Below are 14,066 nucleotides of genomic sequence, written 5' to 3'. Positions count from 1 at the left end.
TGGCCACCCTTCTGGTGATAATATCTCTGAGCTTGGTTAGGTTGGTCCTTGAGACCAGGACTTTCATTTTCTGTCTCTGTACCCCCAGCGCCTAGCACAGTGCCTTGTTTGTAGTGGGAATGGAATATGTGCTTGTTGGTTGTGCCATCTGTCTTTAAGGCCTCTCAGCAATCCTTGGTAGTAAGGTGGTAAGGTAAGCAGCAAGGTTATTCTCATTTTACGGAACCTCAGGGTGGTTAAGTGACTTGCTGTGGTCACATAGCTAAATTTGCATTGAAGAATCAAGATTCCAAAAGGGGAAGTGGTCATCTATCAGAGCCTGGGTTTGAATTCAGGTCTCTTGACTTTGTAACCAATGAGTTTTCTCATTACACCATGCTCTTGTACCGATTAAGTACAAGGTGTGATCAGAGACTGCACTAGGCAGTGAAGAAGAAAACAAATAGTCTAAATTACTGCACTAACATCCCAACTGGTCCCCTTCCAGGCTCTCTTCTCCAGTCCACCAGGCTCAGGCTGCCAGAACTATCTTCCTAAAGCACTGGCATGAGTGTGTTGTTTTCAAAAACCTTATGTGTTCACCCTTTGCCAACAGCAGTGGTTCTCAAAGTCTTTTAGTTGCAGCCTGCTATATTGAAAAGAGCATTGGATTGAGGTTTTTTTTTTTTTAGTCCTGGATTCAAATTCTAACTCTGCCATTTCATAGCTGTGTAAAGATTGGTTGAAGGAATGGAGGATGTTGAACTTACAGAAAAGACTTTACTGTGATCAACTCAATTTATTCTTTTTGATCCTAGAGGATAGAACTAGGAACAGTTGGGTGAAATTTGCAAATCGGTAAATTTAGGCTTGATGTTAAAGGAAAAACTTTCTAAAAATGAGAGCTATCCAAAAGTGAAATGAGCTCCCTGGAGGAAAGCAATGGGTTAGACCTTTATTTAAGGTCTTTAAGAAAAGGCTTCCCAGGGATGTTGTCGACAGGATTCTTCTTCAGATAAGGATTGGGTTACTTGGCCACTGAGGTCCCTCCCAACTCTGAAAAAAAAATCAGTGGCATCATCAGACTTTCATCACCTACCTCACAGGGCTGTTGTGAGCAAAGCACTTGTCAAAACCTTAACAGACTGGAGAAATAATAATGTTGGTGATTCACAGCCTTAAGAAGTCAGTTTAAGTAACTGCTCCTATGGGGGAGGAGGAAGGAAGGTTCCTCTTAACTGCTCACAATTAATAGCGAACAATAATGTCGTGGCCACAGTATAATTAAGGTATGAACTGTGGTGCTTATGGCTTCTTGTTTTCTATGGCACTTTTTTGTTGTTTCTAAAAACAGGTATTTTGAACTTTTACCAAAAGAAACTGCTTTAGAAAGGAAACCACATTTCCTTTTGCAGATACATTGAACATGTTTATTTATGTTCACAGACATATTGGGCATATTTATTAATCCAATATCTTCTATAGCCACAGCATTGCCAGTGTAACCTGGCTTCACAGAATAAAATCACCTCAAAAATTCTGATTTGGGAAGGGCCATCCCTAATGACATTCTTACTGGTAGCTCACTGAAGACAGACTTAATCCAGTCTCATTAGTATGTTAGAGCTTGAAAGCACCTTACAACAAAATAATGTTAAAATACACACTGGAAAGGACTTCAGGAATTATCTAGTCCAATCCCCCCACTTTTTTTTTTTAACAGATGCGGAATTAAATTTCAGGGAGGCAAAGTATCTTGTCCACACATACTAAGTAGCAGAGTTAGAGCCTGAACCCAATTATTTGACAGTTTAATTCAATAATCATTTAACCACCTACTACATGTAAGGCACTTGCCAGTTTCTGGAGATATAAAGACAAAATGAAAAACTCCCTTTTCCTACTGGGGCATCTCTCCCTCTCTCCCCCAGAAATAAAAGCTATTTGAAGGAAGGGCAAGATAACTAGTAAGATCAGGAAAGTCTCTCTTGTTTGTTTTTACATCACATTTCTTTACACCCTGATCTTGACTCGAATCCAGCATCTTTTCCATTACACCATACTTCCGAGAGGAGAGAATATGTTCAATAATAAGAATGTACATAATCAAGAGAGTCATTAACAGTCAGCAGTGAAGGCAAAGAAAGCACATTTAGAAAATTAAGGGATTGGCGAGTTTGGGCCCCACTTCACAAAACGAGAGGGTTTGTGATGAAAGGTGGGAAGTTTGCAGAGCTTCACAAGGCCGTGTGGGAGAGGTTAGTGGGGCACAGTGAGCCCAGTCCTCCCCACCGGCCTCTCCACGTCTACTTCACTCTTACTTGTCTAAGAGAACAAACGCAAGTTTGTGGGATTGGTCTCCCAGGTCCTCACCACGGGTTTGCTTGAAGTGCATTCTTGAATACACACAATTGTGTGAATACACACACACACACACACACACACACACACGCACACGCACCGCATTCCCTGCGGCTGTGCCAATTCTGCCTGGTACCCCCTTTTCTTGGGAACAGACCCAATGTTTCCAAAGAGTCTGGAGTGGATGACAATGTGACCCCACTTCCTCTCCTGCAGTTGGCTCTCTTCGTAGCCCGGTTAACTCCTGGATTGCCCACAGCGGGAGTCCCCCTCGGATCCTCGGGCAGGCCCACTCCCTCTCTGCACTGAGGCTGGCCTTAAGGTGGGTATTGATGGTTAAGGCACAGGTTCAAGTGCAAATGGAATGTGGCCCCAGGGCCACGTGCCGTCGGCAGGTCGCGGGGGGTGGAGGAGCTGGGGGCGCCCCGCGGCCTCCGGGCTGTGTTTCCTCCTCCACGCAGCCCGTCTGTCCTGCCCGTAGGCCGGGCCGGCTCCCCGCTTGGCCCCAGTCTTGATTTCTTGCACCCCAGGGTGAGCACGGGCGCCTCGCACAGCCCCGGCCTCAGGCCTCGCCGCCTCCCTGACCCCAGCCCCGGCCTCCCCCGCGTCGCCGTCCCCGCTCCGGTCCCTCCCGGGGCTGGGCGGGATAGCGGGCGGACGGAGGCCGCTGCCGGCCCGGCCTCGGTCGTCGCTGCTGGCCGGCTGCGGCGGTCCCCGGCCCGGCAGCGGCGGCAGCGCGGGGGCGGCGGGGCGGGCTCCGGACGCAGGGGGCTCCCGCTCCCCGCTTCGGTCCCTCCTCCCGCCCGCTCGAGCCCCGGCGCCGGCGCCTCCCCCGGAGCATGTGTCAGAGCCGGGGCGGCCGGGAGCCCGCCGAGCCTCCGCCGCCGCCTCCGCCGGGGCCCGGCCCCCGCCGCCGCTGCTCCTCCTCCTGCGGCCGCCGCAGCCGCTGCGCCCCGCGGTGAGCAGGCTCCGCCGCCCCGGCCCGGCCCGGCCCCGCCCGGGCGATGAGAAGCTGCTTCTGCGTGAGACGGAGCCGAGACTCGCCGCCGCCGCCTTCGCAGCCGCCGCCGCCTCAGCGGGGAACAGTTAAGTGCGGGCCCGGGGCGCGCGGGCTCCGAGGCCCGGCCGGCCGGCGGGGGAGGAGGGGAGGGCCCGGCCGCAGGAGCAGAGGCGGCGGCGGGGGCCTGCGGACCGGGCTCCAGCGAGGCCTGGCCCGGGGGTGGCGCTTCGTGGCCCGCACTGCCCGGCTCCCGGGGCGGGGGGATGGCACCCCCCCCCGGCTAGGGCCCGCCTGACCCCGGCGGGGAGCCGCGTGCCCCCCCCTTCCAGGCCGGGTCTCCCCCCACCCCCCACTCCATCCCTCAGGCCTGTTGGGGCGGGGTGGGGTGGGGGTGGAGGGGATGTGGTTAACGCCAAGGTGCCCCAAGAGCCGTGCTAGGAGCGCATATCAGGGGGTGGGGGCTGGAGCTGGGGCCGAAAGGACCGCAGCTGAGCTTGGTATCAGGGATCCGAGAAGACGGGGCGGACTGCCAGGCCATGCACCAGGGAGCCAGGGTCCAAGGAGAGACTGGGCATCATGCCTTGGGGTTGGGCTTTTTGAGAGGAGCATCTGTACAGTGGTCATTTAGTCTGCCCCTGGATGACAGACACACGTGCTTTCTTAGAACAATAACCTTTTTTTTTCTCATTAAAGTATATTACCACTTCCTACCTCCACCCTTGAATTTTGCATTTCATTCACAATAGAGTAGAAGGCTAAGAGGATATATAATGGCCATCTCCCCATAATTCAAGGTTCCATTCAGATGATTTCTGCAAGACTGCAGGACAGCTCCCTCTCTGGGGCCTTTGTCTCTGGTGGTTTCTTCTAAAGATAATCTTGCTGTATGTTTCTAGACAGCTGGCTGGATCTCATCTCATTTTAACTGTGCTAGAAAATCTTATCAGCAGCACCAGAAACCCGTTAGAAATGTTAAGAGATAAGCTCTGTAGAAATCTACAGTAACTGAAAAACTCAATGTGCTTGGAAGGTTAGTTAAAGTATTCTAGTGACATCTTCTCTTAGGGTAACCGGAAATCATGGAGTGTATTTCTTGGTGTTTTGCCAAGCCCCAAATTACTTCACTTTGCATTCCACTTTTCTTCTGTGCAGGGATATCCTCTTTAGCTCTTATGAACTCCAAGATATCCTCTCTAACAATGCTCATTTTGCATCTGGCATCTCGCTTTTATTCTTTCTTTCCAACAGTAGTAATTTATTAAATTCTGGGTAGCTGGGTGGTGCAGTGGATAGAGCACCGGACCTAGAGTCAAGACCTAAATTCAAACATGGCCTCAAATACTTACTAACTCTTTTAGCCTGGACAAGGCATGGAACCCTATGTGCCTCAGTTTCCTCATCTGTAAAGTGAAGTTAATAACAGCACCTGTTCTTGTGACAATAAAATGAGACAGTATTTCTACAGTGTTTTGCAAACCTGAAGATGCTATAAAAATGTGAGCTATTATTATTACTGTGTGCAGAAGCACATAGTGTTCAGTGCTAAGAGAAATTGAAAGACAGGAAATGATCTCTGGAAAATCCAGTCCAGTGGAGGGTTTATATCAACCATCACTTAATGAACACCCACACTAGGCACTAGACACCATGCTTGGCAATGGGGATACAAATGCAAAAGTCAGAGAATTCCTGACCTCAAGGATCTTACTCTCTCTTATACATGAACAAATATAGAATGGGATGATTAACATCTGAGATTTTAAACTCCTTGACAACAGGGACTTGGGTGTTTTTTCCATTTTATCCCCAGTTCTAGGCAGAGGACTTGACTTTGAAAGGTGGTACCTCCATTGGTAGTGAGTGGAAAGATTACTGCATTTGAAGTCAGAAGATCTGGGTTCAAACTCCAGCTCTGCCAGTTACCATCTGTGGGACATTGAACAAGTAGCTTTATGTCTCTGGTCTTAACATTCCTCAACTGAAAATTGAGTGAGTTAGACTAGATAGTTTCTAGCGTCCTTCCCATATCTAAAACACATGATTCTAAACTATTCAAGATTTGTGAAAGGAAAGAATTTTCAAGAGGAGCAGGGAGGAAAAAGAGAGTTGGGAAGGCTTTGTGGAGGAGGTGGTATTTGTGTAGGGCATTGAAGGATGAGTAGGATTTCAACCAGTAGAAGGAGAGCCTTCCAGGGATAGGGAATGATGTGTACCAAGACAACACTGTTGCTGCTTATCCCCTTGACTCCAATGTTTTGCTTTTCAGCCCTTCTCTTTTGCCACTGTTAAAGCAATCTTAATTCGGAAGTCTGATCTTGTCACTTTCCTGTTCAAAAACTTTGACTTTTCCATGACTAGAGGATAAACTATACACTCCTCTCCCTGGCATTCAAGGTGCCTCCCCCCAGTGGCTTCAAATTCCCTTCCAGCTTTATCTCACACAATGTGTCTGCATACAGAGGTGTTCAGAGCTTGTTGGCCCCTTTTCAAGACTGCTCATTCATCTTTGGCATCCACCTTTTCACCCAACTCTCACCTCTGGCTCCAAGAAGCTGTAGCGTGTGCAGTTGCCATACCCCAGTAAAACTGTCTTGATAGACAGGCTAAACCAGATTGAGAATAACTGATGGGCCTCATAGGAGTTAGGGAGATGTCTACCCCAAGCATGTGAAGACTTCCTCTGGTGGAATGGGCAGATGAGGGGTTTATTAATATATTTATATTAATATAAATTACATAATATATCAATAAATTAGGGGGGTACCAATTTGTTCCAAAGGCCATTAAGGCAGCTGAAGCAGGTGCTGTGGAGCAAGTGGAGCTTGGTCAAGTATCAAAGAGGCCAAGGTCATCCAATGAATTCTATGCCATCGTCAGTCTCCCTGACTTTTTGTCTCACCCCTAGATTTTGATGACTCTGGCAGAGAGTGAGGCTGATGACTTTGTGCAACTCTGCCTCACTTAAATCCAGTTCATGAGCAAGTCAAGAATCACCTGAAGGACAAACAATATTCCAGCCAATCTACAATTTTTTTGATCTTTTTCTCCTCCCTCTTATCTCTGTGCTTTTGTATAAAAATTGTATATGTCCCTCATATCTGGAACTGATGCCATCCACAACTCCACTTGTCCAGATCCTCCATGTAAAAGGCTTGGCTTAGATACCACCTCCTCTCTGGTGCCTTACTTGATTCAACTTCTGTACCACCCCTTACAGGTGACATTTACCTCTCCTGCCTCTGACTTTGTATGTGATCATTTTATTCTCACTTATTATATTGTGTTTTTAGCCTCTCTTGTATTTAACTTCCCCTTCCATTCTACATCCCAGCCAGATTCCCCCATGTCGGACATTCCATCAATCCATCTCTAGTCTATATGCTTTCAGAGTCAAGTTGTTCCCTCATACCCGGGGTGTTCTCCCTTCTTGCCTTTACCTCTTGGAATTTCCATTGCCTTTAAGTGTAGAACCTGGTCTTTCTGGATTTCTATTCCAGAAATAATTTTGTATTTACTTTGTGTATATGTTATATTTACTTATCTAGGTATGTAAATGTAATTCCTTGATTTTAGAGACTATCATTTTTGTCTTTGTACCACCCTGCCTAATACAGTGCCTGACATATAATAGGCATTTAATAAATACTTGCTGCATTTAACAACTAAATTGAATTCATCTTGATATTCTCAATGTCTTTTGTATATAATGTCTCCTAGAGTTGGGGAAGTAAGCCAGATGATTTTGGTAGCAGTGTGAAGCGAGAACTAGAGAGGGAAGACCAAATAATCTTAATGCAAGTAGTCAGGGCAAGAGAGGATCAGTGGCTTGAACTGGGATGGTAGCTGTGTGAATGGAGAGAAGGGGACAGATGTGAGGTTGGATCTGAACCGCTGATTAGAGGGATTGAAGGAAGGGTCAAGGACGACTTCAAGATTTTGAATCTGGATGACTGGAAGAATGGTGAATTTTTTTTTTCAACAGAAAGTGAAATTTGGAGGAGGAAGTTTAGGAGTGAATTTGGGGTACAGCACTTTCAGAAGGATATTTATAAACCAGAAGTCTGGAGGACAGAAAACAGAGTGATGACAGGACCAAACACTGTTACAGAAAGGTCAATTTAGTTTGGAGAACAGCACACTTAGGGATTCCTTTTAGTACTTAAAGGGTTGTGATGTAGAAGAGATTTCCTTTCTCCTTGGCTCCAAAGAACAGAAGAAAGAGCCATGGGTGGAAGTTGTAGAGTTAGCTGATCATAACAAAAGACTTCCTAATAATTAGAGCTGACTCAAAGTAGAATAGCCTGCTTTGGAGGCAAGAGTGCCCTGCCATCCATCACTTACGCTCTTTCTGTGTAGGCTGGTTGCCAATTTATAAGAGATGTCACAAGGATTACTGATTAGATAAGATATTGCTGAAGTCCTTTCTCCCTAGAAGCTTCTATAAGTTATCACCAAGAGTTTACTGTGGCTTTGTCTATGCTTTTTCACTTAAAGGACACTTAGACTTGAAGTATATGAATGGAAATACTCTCTGGGGTTGAGGACCTAAATATTGGGGATCAGAAAAATTGGAGCAAAAGAGAGGGCATTAATTTGAAAAATATTCTAGGTAATAAGTTTTTTATATTTAATTTCATACTTAACATTTAAGAGGGGGAAAATACCATTAGCACTGGCATTTTTCTTACAGAACTGCTATTCATTGTGTAAAATACAGGGTGCTTTGGAAGCCAGCTGAGGAAATAGGATTCATGAGACTGTAAGGTTCTGCAGGAACTTTGCGGACAGTTTTAGCCACCTGAAATTGGTACTTCAGGAACTAAACAATGGCTTTCTTTTTACACGGGGGAAGCTAACCGTGGAGCTGGAACTAAGCATGGGAAATTTTGCAGGTGTGATTATGATGATAAAGATAATGAATGAGTGACTACATGGAATGCAGGTGGTCCGAGTGGGTTGTATTTTATTTAAATGGCTATTATTGTGGCTGCAGTTCAGTGAGCAGACTGTCCTCTGCTTTTTGGTGGTTGACAGCCTCTGTGGTGAGAGGTATTTGCAGAAGATTTAGATCCAGAATCTTAGCTGTCTGCTTAACAGGGATCAGTTGAAGGGAGTGGGTATATGTTTAACTTGGAGGAAAGAAAACTTAAAAAGGCGTGATCTTTTTCTTTAAGTAGGATCATGGGATTTAAAACTGGAAGAGATCTTTAAGATCATCTAGTTCTCCCTCCCCATTTTATAGAGGGGGAAATAGATGCAGTGAAGGAAAGAGGTGAAGCTGATGGTCCTGTAGCTAGTAAGTGACGGAGCCTGGATTTGAACCTCCATCTCCTGAGTCCAAGTACAGGACTCTTTTCATTATACCCTGGTGGAGGGCTGTCCTAGTGGAAGGAAGTTTTGACTTGATTTTCTTAACTTGAACTAGATTAAAATGTAATTGAGAGATGTTCTTTAACAACATAATTAAAAATATAATACAACATAGATGATGTTAATTTGTGCTTTTTTAAAGTCAATATGCTTATTATGTATTTGTTTCTATTTGAGTTTGACACCACTGGTGTAAAGGACAAAACTAGAAGTAATGGATAGAAATTACAGAGGGGACAGATTTGAGCTTAATGTAAGAAAGAATTTTCTTACATTAGAGCTGTCCCAAAAGTGGAAAATCTGTTATGGGATGTAGCCAGGTGCCTGTCACTAGAGGTATTTCAGCAATAGCTGGATGAGCATTTCTTGGAGACACTGTAGAGTAGCCTCAGAAACTTACTAGCTGTGTGATGTTGGGCAAGTCATTTAATTGCTTTCAGCTTCAGTTTCCACATCTGTAAAAGGGGAATAATAATAACACCTAACTCCCAGTGTTGTGAGGCTAAAATGAGATATTCTTAAAATGCAATACAAACAATAAGCTATAATTATTGGTAACAATAATTATAATAACCTTTTTGTGTGCTAAATCCCTTTGGCAATCTGGTGGGGCCAATGGACCCCCTTCTCTAAATAATGCTTTCATAAAATAAATAAAATAATTAGGATTACAATGAAATTCAGTTATAAAAATATAAAACAAACAAAAAAACAGATTTACAGACTCCAGCCTAAGAACCCTTCCTGTAGAGGAAATTTTTGGTCAGGTACAGGTTGGCTCGATGGTCTCTGAGACCCTTTCCAGTTCTGAGATCCTGGGATTCTCTTTGATTTGAGTAAACCTTAGCTATTTGATTAGACTGACTTTCTGTTTGTTTGCCTTGACTGTGCTTGCTGCTTCTCTGAGGGTTAGAGGTAGTTTTGAAAGGGCATTTCCTATAGGACCTGTCCCTCCTTTAAGCTGTATTATCTCAGGAGTCACTAAGGCCAAGATTTGCAGGCTCCACTAGTATCCCTTAGCCTCCAGGAAGCAGTATTTGCAACAGGGATTCCTCATCTCCTCTGGTCTGTTTACAGCAGGTTAAGCATCTGATCCTTTTCTCAGCTGTCTGAGAAACGGAGCTACTGCCAGGTGTCAGTGACATGGCATCCTTTGTTGGTGGCATTCACTGGGCATCTGTTTGGCTCACTCACACACTTCTGCCTAGATGCTGAGATATGAGAAGCCAGTGGGCATTGAGCCCAGCACTTTACAGATGAACTCCACTTATCAGACTTTTGTGAGGAACCTAGTTCCAACTTACAACAAGGAATTAACACTACCCGATAAGTTCCCAAACATGTTCTTTTGTTCTCTCCTATTTGAACTGTCTCTAAAGGCCACCACAGTAACATGTTTGTGGTTACTAGAACCCTACCCTTTATCTCTTACCTTATCTGAACCCTCAAGAGATTAATCTGGGAAATTTGTTTATAGTCCCTTTGACTTCCTCCCTGATGCTTCACTGTAACAGAAACAATCCTGGGCTCTCAAAGGCTCTGTTCCCTTGGAGGACACACTTTTGTCAGGTACTGCCAAGATGGAAAAGCTGGTGACAAGAGCATGTGTATAAGTTATCCTAGGGCCTTGTCTGGCGAGATGTCAAGAGGCTCACCAGTTTTTTGGCCACAGTATTTTCCGAAGCGTGGCTTCTTAGTAGCCAGATCTTGTTTCTACAGAACTCCACAACATCTCTCTCATCTGACTCCTTCTCCTACTCAAAGCCACCATCTCACTTGGTACCTGCACTATCGTAGGGGCCTCCTGATTGGTCTCTCCTCTTCAAGTCTCTTCCCACTTCTGTCGCCAAAGTGATTTTCCTTGAGTGGAGATCTGGCTATCACACTCTTTTGTTAAGTCATTTCTAGGGCCTCCTATTGCCTCTAGGATAAAATCAAAGTTCCTTGTTTGGGCTTTTAAAGCCTTTAATGACTTGGCCTCCGCTGAGCTTGCCTAGAATACTCTGTCGCCTTACTGCTACCATTTAGAAGCCTATGTTCTATTCAAAGCCTTTTCCAACTACCCCTCTCCAAATTGTGGTGTATTTATTTTGAATATGCCTGTATATGTACATATTGTTTCCCCTTGACTGATCCTCAAGTTCCTTGTGGAAAGGGGTTTTTTTGGGGGTCTTTGTATCTCTTTCCCACCCCCACCCCCATAGCACGATACAAGGCACAGGCACGTGGTAGCTGATTAATAAATGGTAGTTGATTGATTGAACCTAGCGTCCTCTGACATTAGATTTGACATTATTTCCACTATACCTTACCATCTCTACTTTGCTCATCTAGCTAAGAGTTCTCCCAGGTTGAATTCTTTGTCCCACAGACATCTTTCTGAGCTGCAGAATGTTTGAACCCCATGCTCAGACATTCTGTTCTGTTTCAGTCCAAAATGAGAATCTCTGTTTCCTCTCCCAAACTTTATTTTAAAAACCTGCCAGGTAGACTTTTTAACTCCTGTTTCATCCCAGTAATGACTGGACCCCCACCCTCACCTCTCAGACTCAGCCCCACAAGTTCCATTCTTCTCTTCAGTGGGACTTTTAAAGTTTGAAGGACATTTATTTTCCCCTTCAGGTCAGAAAGAACAAGTCTTTGAAATCGGTTTCTTACGAAATTACCAAGTTGCTCAGTAAACAACTCAGTTTCTTGCTCAGGAACCACATCAGAGAAAAAGGGACATGCTTATCAGGGAAATATAGATAAGGGAAGATAAATCTTAGAATTACAGATCGTCAGAATTGGGAGACATCTTACCTATCATTTAACTCGGCATTTTTGTTTGATCTAAGAGGTTCTAGAGACCCAGAGAAAAAGGGAAGTGGCTTGCTAAAGTCATGCAGCATGTTAGTAGCAGAGTAGGTACCTCCACCTCCAGGTCTCCTGGCGTTCTCTCTAATACTATAACTCTATGTTTCAGTACTAGACAAATACCCCCCTCACCTTTACCCTTAGAAGTCTTTTTCTTTAGAATTCTCCTGAATTGAAAGTGGAGGTTTGCTTAAGGGGGTAAGAAGATTATCACCATCCTTATATGGTGTTGTTGTTGATGTTAAAAGCTGACCTGCCACAGAGTAGAATGTGCAAAAAACATTTTCTTTGCCCTTGAGGACTTTACATTTTAAAAAGGCCAGGCCCCAGGCTTCGAAAAGAAATTAAGTTGTTCTATGAGTAAATAAATATTTTAATAATTGAAATAATGAGCTCTAAGCTTAGTAATGCCCCTTTTCAAGCTGCTACTACACCCTGCCATTAAATGCATCATCATTTTGGCACTAGTCTAGACCAGGTTGTGTTGGATGATTGCTAAAGCTTTCCCCAGCTCCTGCTTTCTTTGTTCTAAGTTTCCTTGCAATGCTGACATTTGTGTTCTATTCAGGTGTGGATTCAGTCAAAGGGCAGCCCTTGAGGACATAGAGGGCCACATGTGGCCTTGAGGCTGAAGGTTCCCCACCCCTGGCTCTGTATTCTAAGGTCCTTTTTAGTTCTGACATTTTTGTGTCTATAATGGATTATGGTTTGCCCAATATTGTTACTTAATTCTGCCAAAATCAACATTAGGCTCAAGGATCTTGGGAATAGAAGTGGCAGTTCCATGGGAACAACTTTCTAAATGGCAGCTCCATGGCGTTAAAAGTGTTATGGACTGAGGCAAGGGATTTGTGACTTTCATATGGGTTGCACTTTTGTGGGAAGAGCTGCCCAAAATGTTTATGGCCTTCTGTGATTTTTGTTTTAGATTTCGTGGGCCTCTCTAAGGAAGCCATGTTAATCTGTGCCTGCTGTCTCATTTGCTGGGGTCGTTACAAATTCTCTTTCAAGGCTTCTTAAATTCATCTTCACTTGTAGAAAATTCATGACCAAAGTTTAGAATTTTTCATTGACAGACATGGGTTTGAAAGGCCAGAGCAGCAATATCAGAGTTCCTGAGTCAATTTTAACTCATATTACAATGTCATGTCACATCACTATGATGCTTTGAAGTGTACATAGTGTTTTCCTCACAGATGACATAGGGAGTGCAGATAGTAGTGTCCCTGTTTTACAAAAAATTATATCCAAAAAAAGAGGCAGCTAATTGGCTTAGTGTATACAGTTCAGGACTTGGAATCAGGAAGACCTAAGTTGGAATTCTGTCTTAGATATTTAATAGCTGTGTGATCCTGGGCAAATCATTTAACCGAAGATGACTCAGTTTCTTCATCTGTAAAATGGGGATAATAATAGCGTCTAAATTATAGGGATTTTGTGAGGATAAAATTAAAGTACTATGTAAAAGCTAGCTAGCTATTATTAAACTGCACTTATCGGCCTCTTATGACACATGGTAGTATGGAAGTGATCTTGGGGTCATGAGGGCTTTGCTAGCAGAGTACAAGTTCTTTTAGGTTTTACTAAACTGGAAAGCTTGGGCCTCAGTGACTTGCTAGATGTTTGTTGACAGTGAGAACCTAATGAGCTGAGTGTGGAGAAGGTCTTCAGTAGAAAGACAGCTGGATGGTGATTTTTTTTTTTACATAACTCACAAATATAATCAATTAAGGTGTAGAGGATGGTGATCTGTACTGATGGTGGAAAATAAGTACTCACAGTGACAATCCCAGAATTTGAATCCTTGCTCTGCCACTTATTACCTCTGACCATGGGCCAGCCCTTGGCATCTCTGGACTTCATTTTTTCTCAACTATAAAATGAGAACTTTGGTCTGGATACTGTGAATAAGACCACGCAGAAAGGAAATGGCAGATCTTGAAGTTGAGGACAGGCCTTCTGGCACCCCAATTATAAATACACAACCACTCCATTCAGTAATTACGTTCCTGTTGTGTGGAGCCCTGGGTCAGGTACTGAAGGCACTTTGCTAGGCAGTAAGTATTTGTTAAATGCCGTAAGAGTTGCTGTAGTCAGTATATGAGAACATAGAATACTGGAACTCAAAAAGATATTAGAAAGTGAAATATAGGGATGTTAGAGCTGAAAGGAAGCTTTGAACAGAATGTTAGAACAGAGTTTCTCAAAGCTGGAAGAGAACTTATATGCCATCTAGTTCAACCCCCATTATACAGAAGAGGAAAGAGGAGATAAAGTGACCCTCACAATCTGGTATTATAGAAGAACTAGCACTGGGCCACACCTCCTGACTCCCAGACTAGTCTTGGTGTAGTTAATGTAAGAGAATTGGATTTAAAGCCTTGGGACCTGGTTTTGAATCCTGGCTCTGTTATTTAGTACCTCCGTGACTATTGGCAAGTCACTTAATCTGTTTGGTTTTCAGTTTCCTTACCAGTTGTGAACCCTGAACTCCACAAAC

At 44.2% G+C, this 14,066-nt stretch overlaps 1 protein-coding gene across 8 annotated transcripts in view; it reads left to right on the top strand.

Annotated features, from left to right (window-relative positions):
• The first annotated feature begins 2,336 nt into the window (after nt 1-2,336).
• Nucleotides 2,337-14,066, top strand: part of MVB12B (multivesicular body subunit 12B) — a 290,946-nt gene continuing 279,216 nt past the window's right edge. For 5 of the 8 annotated variants that reach the window (XM_020967630.2, XM_078150121.1, XM_078150122.1 and 2 more), the window contains exon 1: nt 3,253-3,425. In XM_020967630.2, the coding sequence (XP_020823289.1) occupies nt 3,345-3,425 (81 nt within the window). In that variant the 5' untranslated portion in view covers nt 3,253-3,344. Of the gene's footprint in view, nt 2,663-3,250; nt 3,426-14,066 lie in introns of those variants that run through there. The other 3 variants (XM_078150118.1, XM_078150116.1, XM_078150119.1) reach the window with 3 other exon arrangements.

Source organism: Phascolarctos cinereus, unplaced genomic scaffold, assembly GCF_003287225.1.
Source record: "Phascolarctos cinereus isolate Bilbo 61053 unplaced genomic scaffold, phaCin_HiC Scaffold_2;HRSCAF=192, whole genome shotgun sequence".
In the NCBI taxonomy this organism is placed as follows: Eukaryota; Metazoa; Chordata; class Mammalia; order Diprotodontia; family Phascolarctidae; genus Phascolarctos; species Phascolarctos cinereus.
This window is presented reverse-complemented; position numbering and strand designations above follow the sequence as displayed.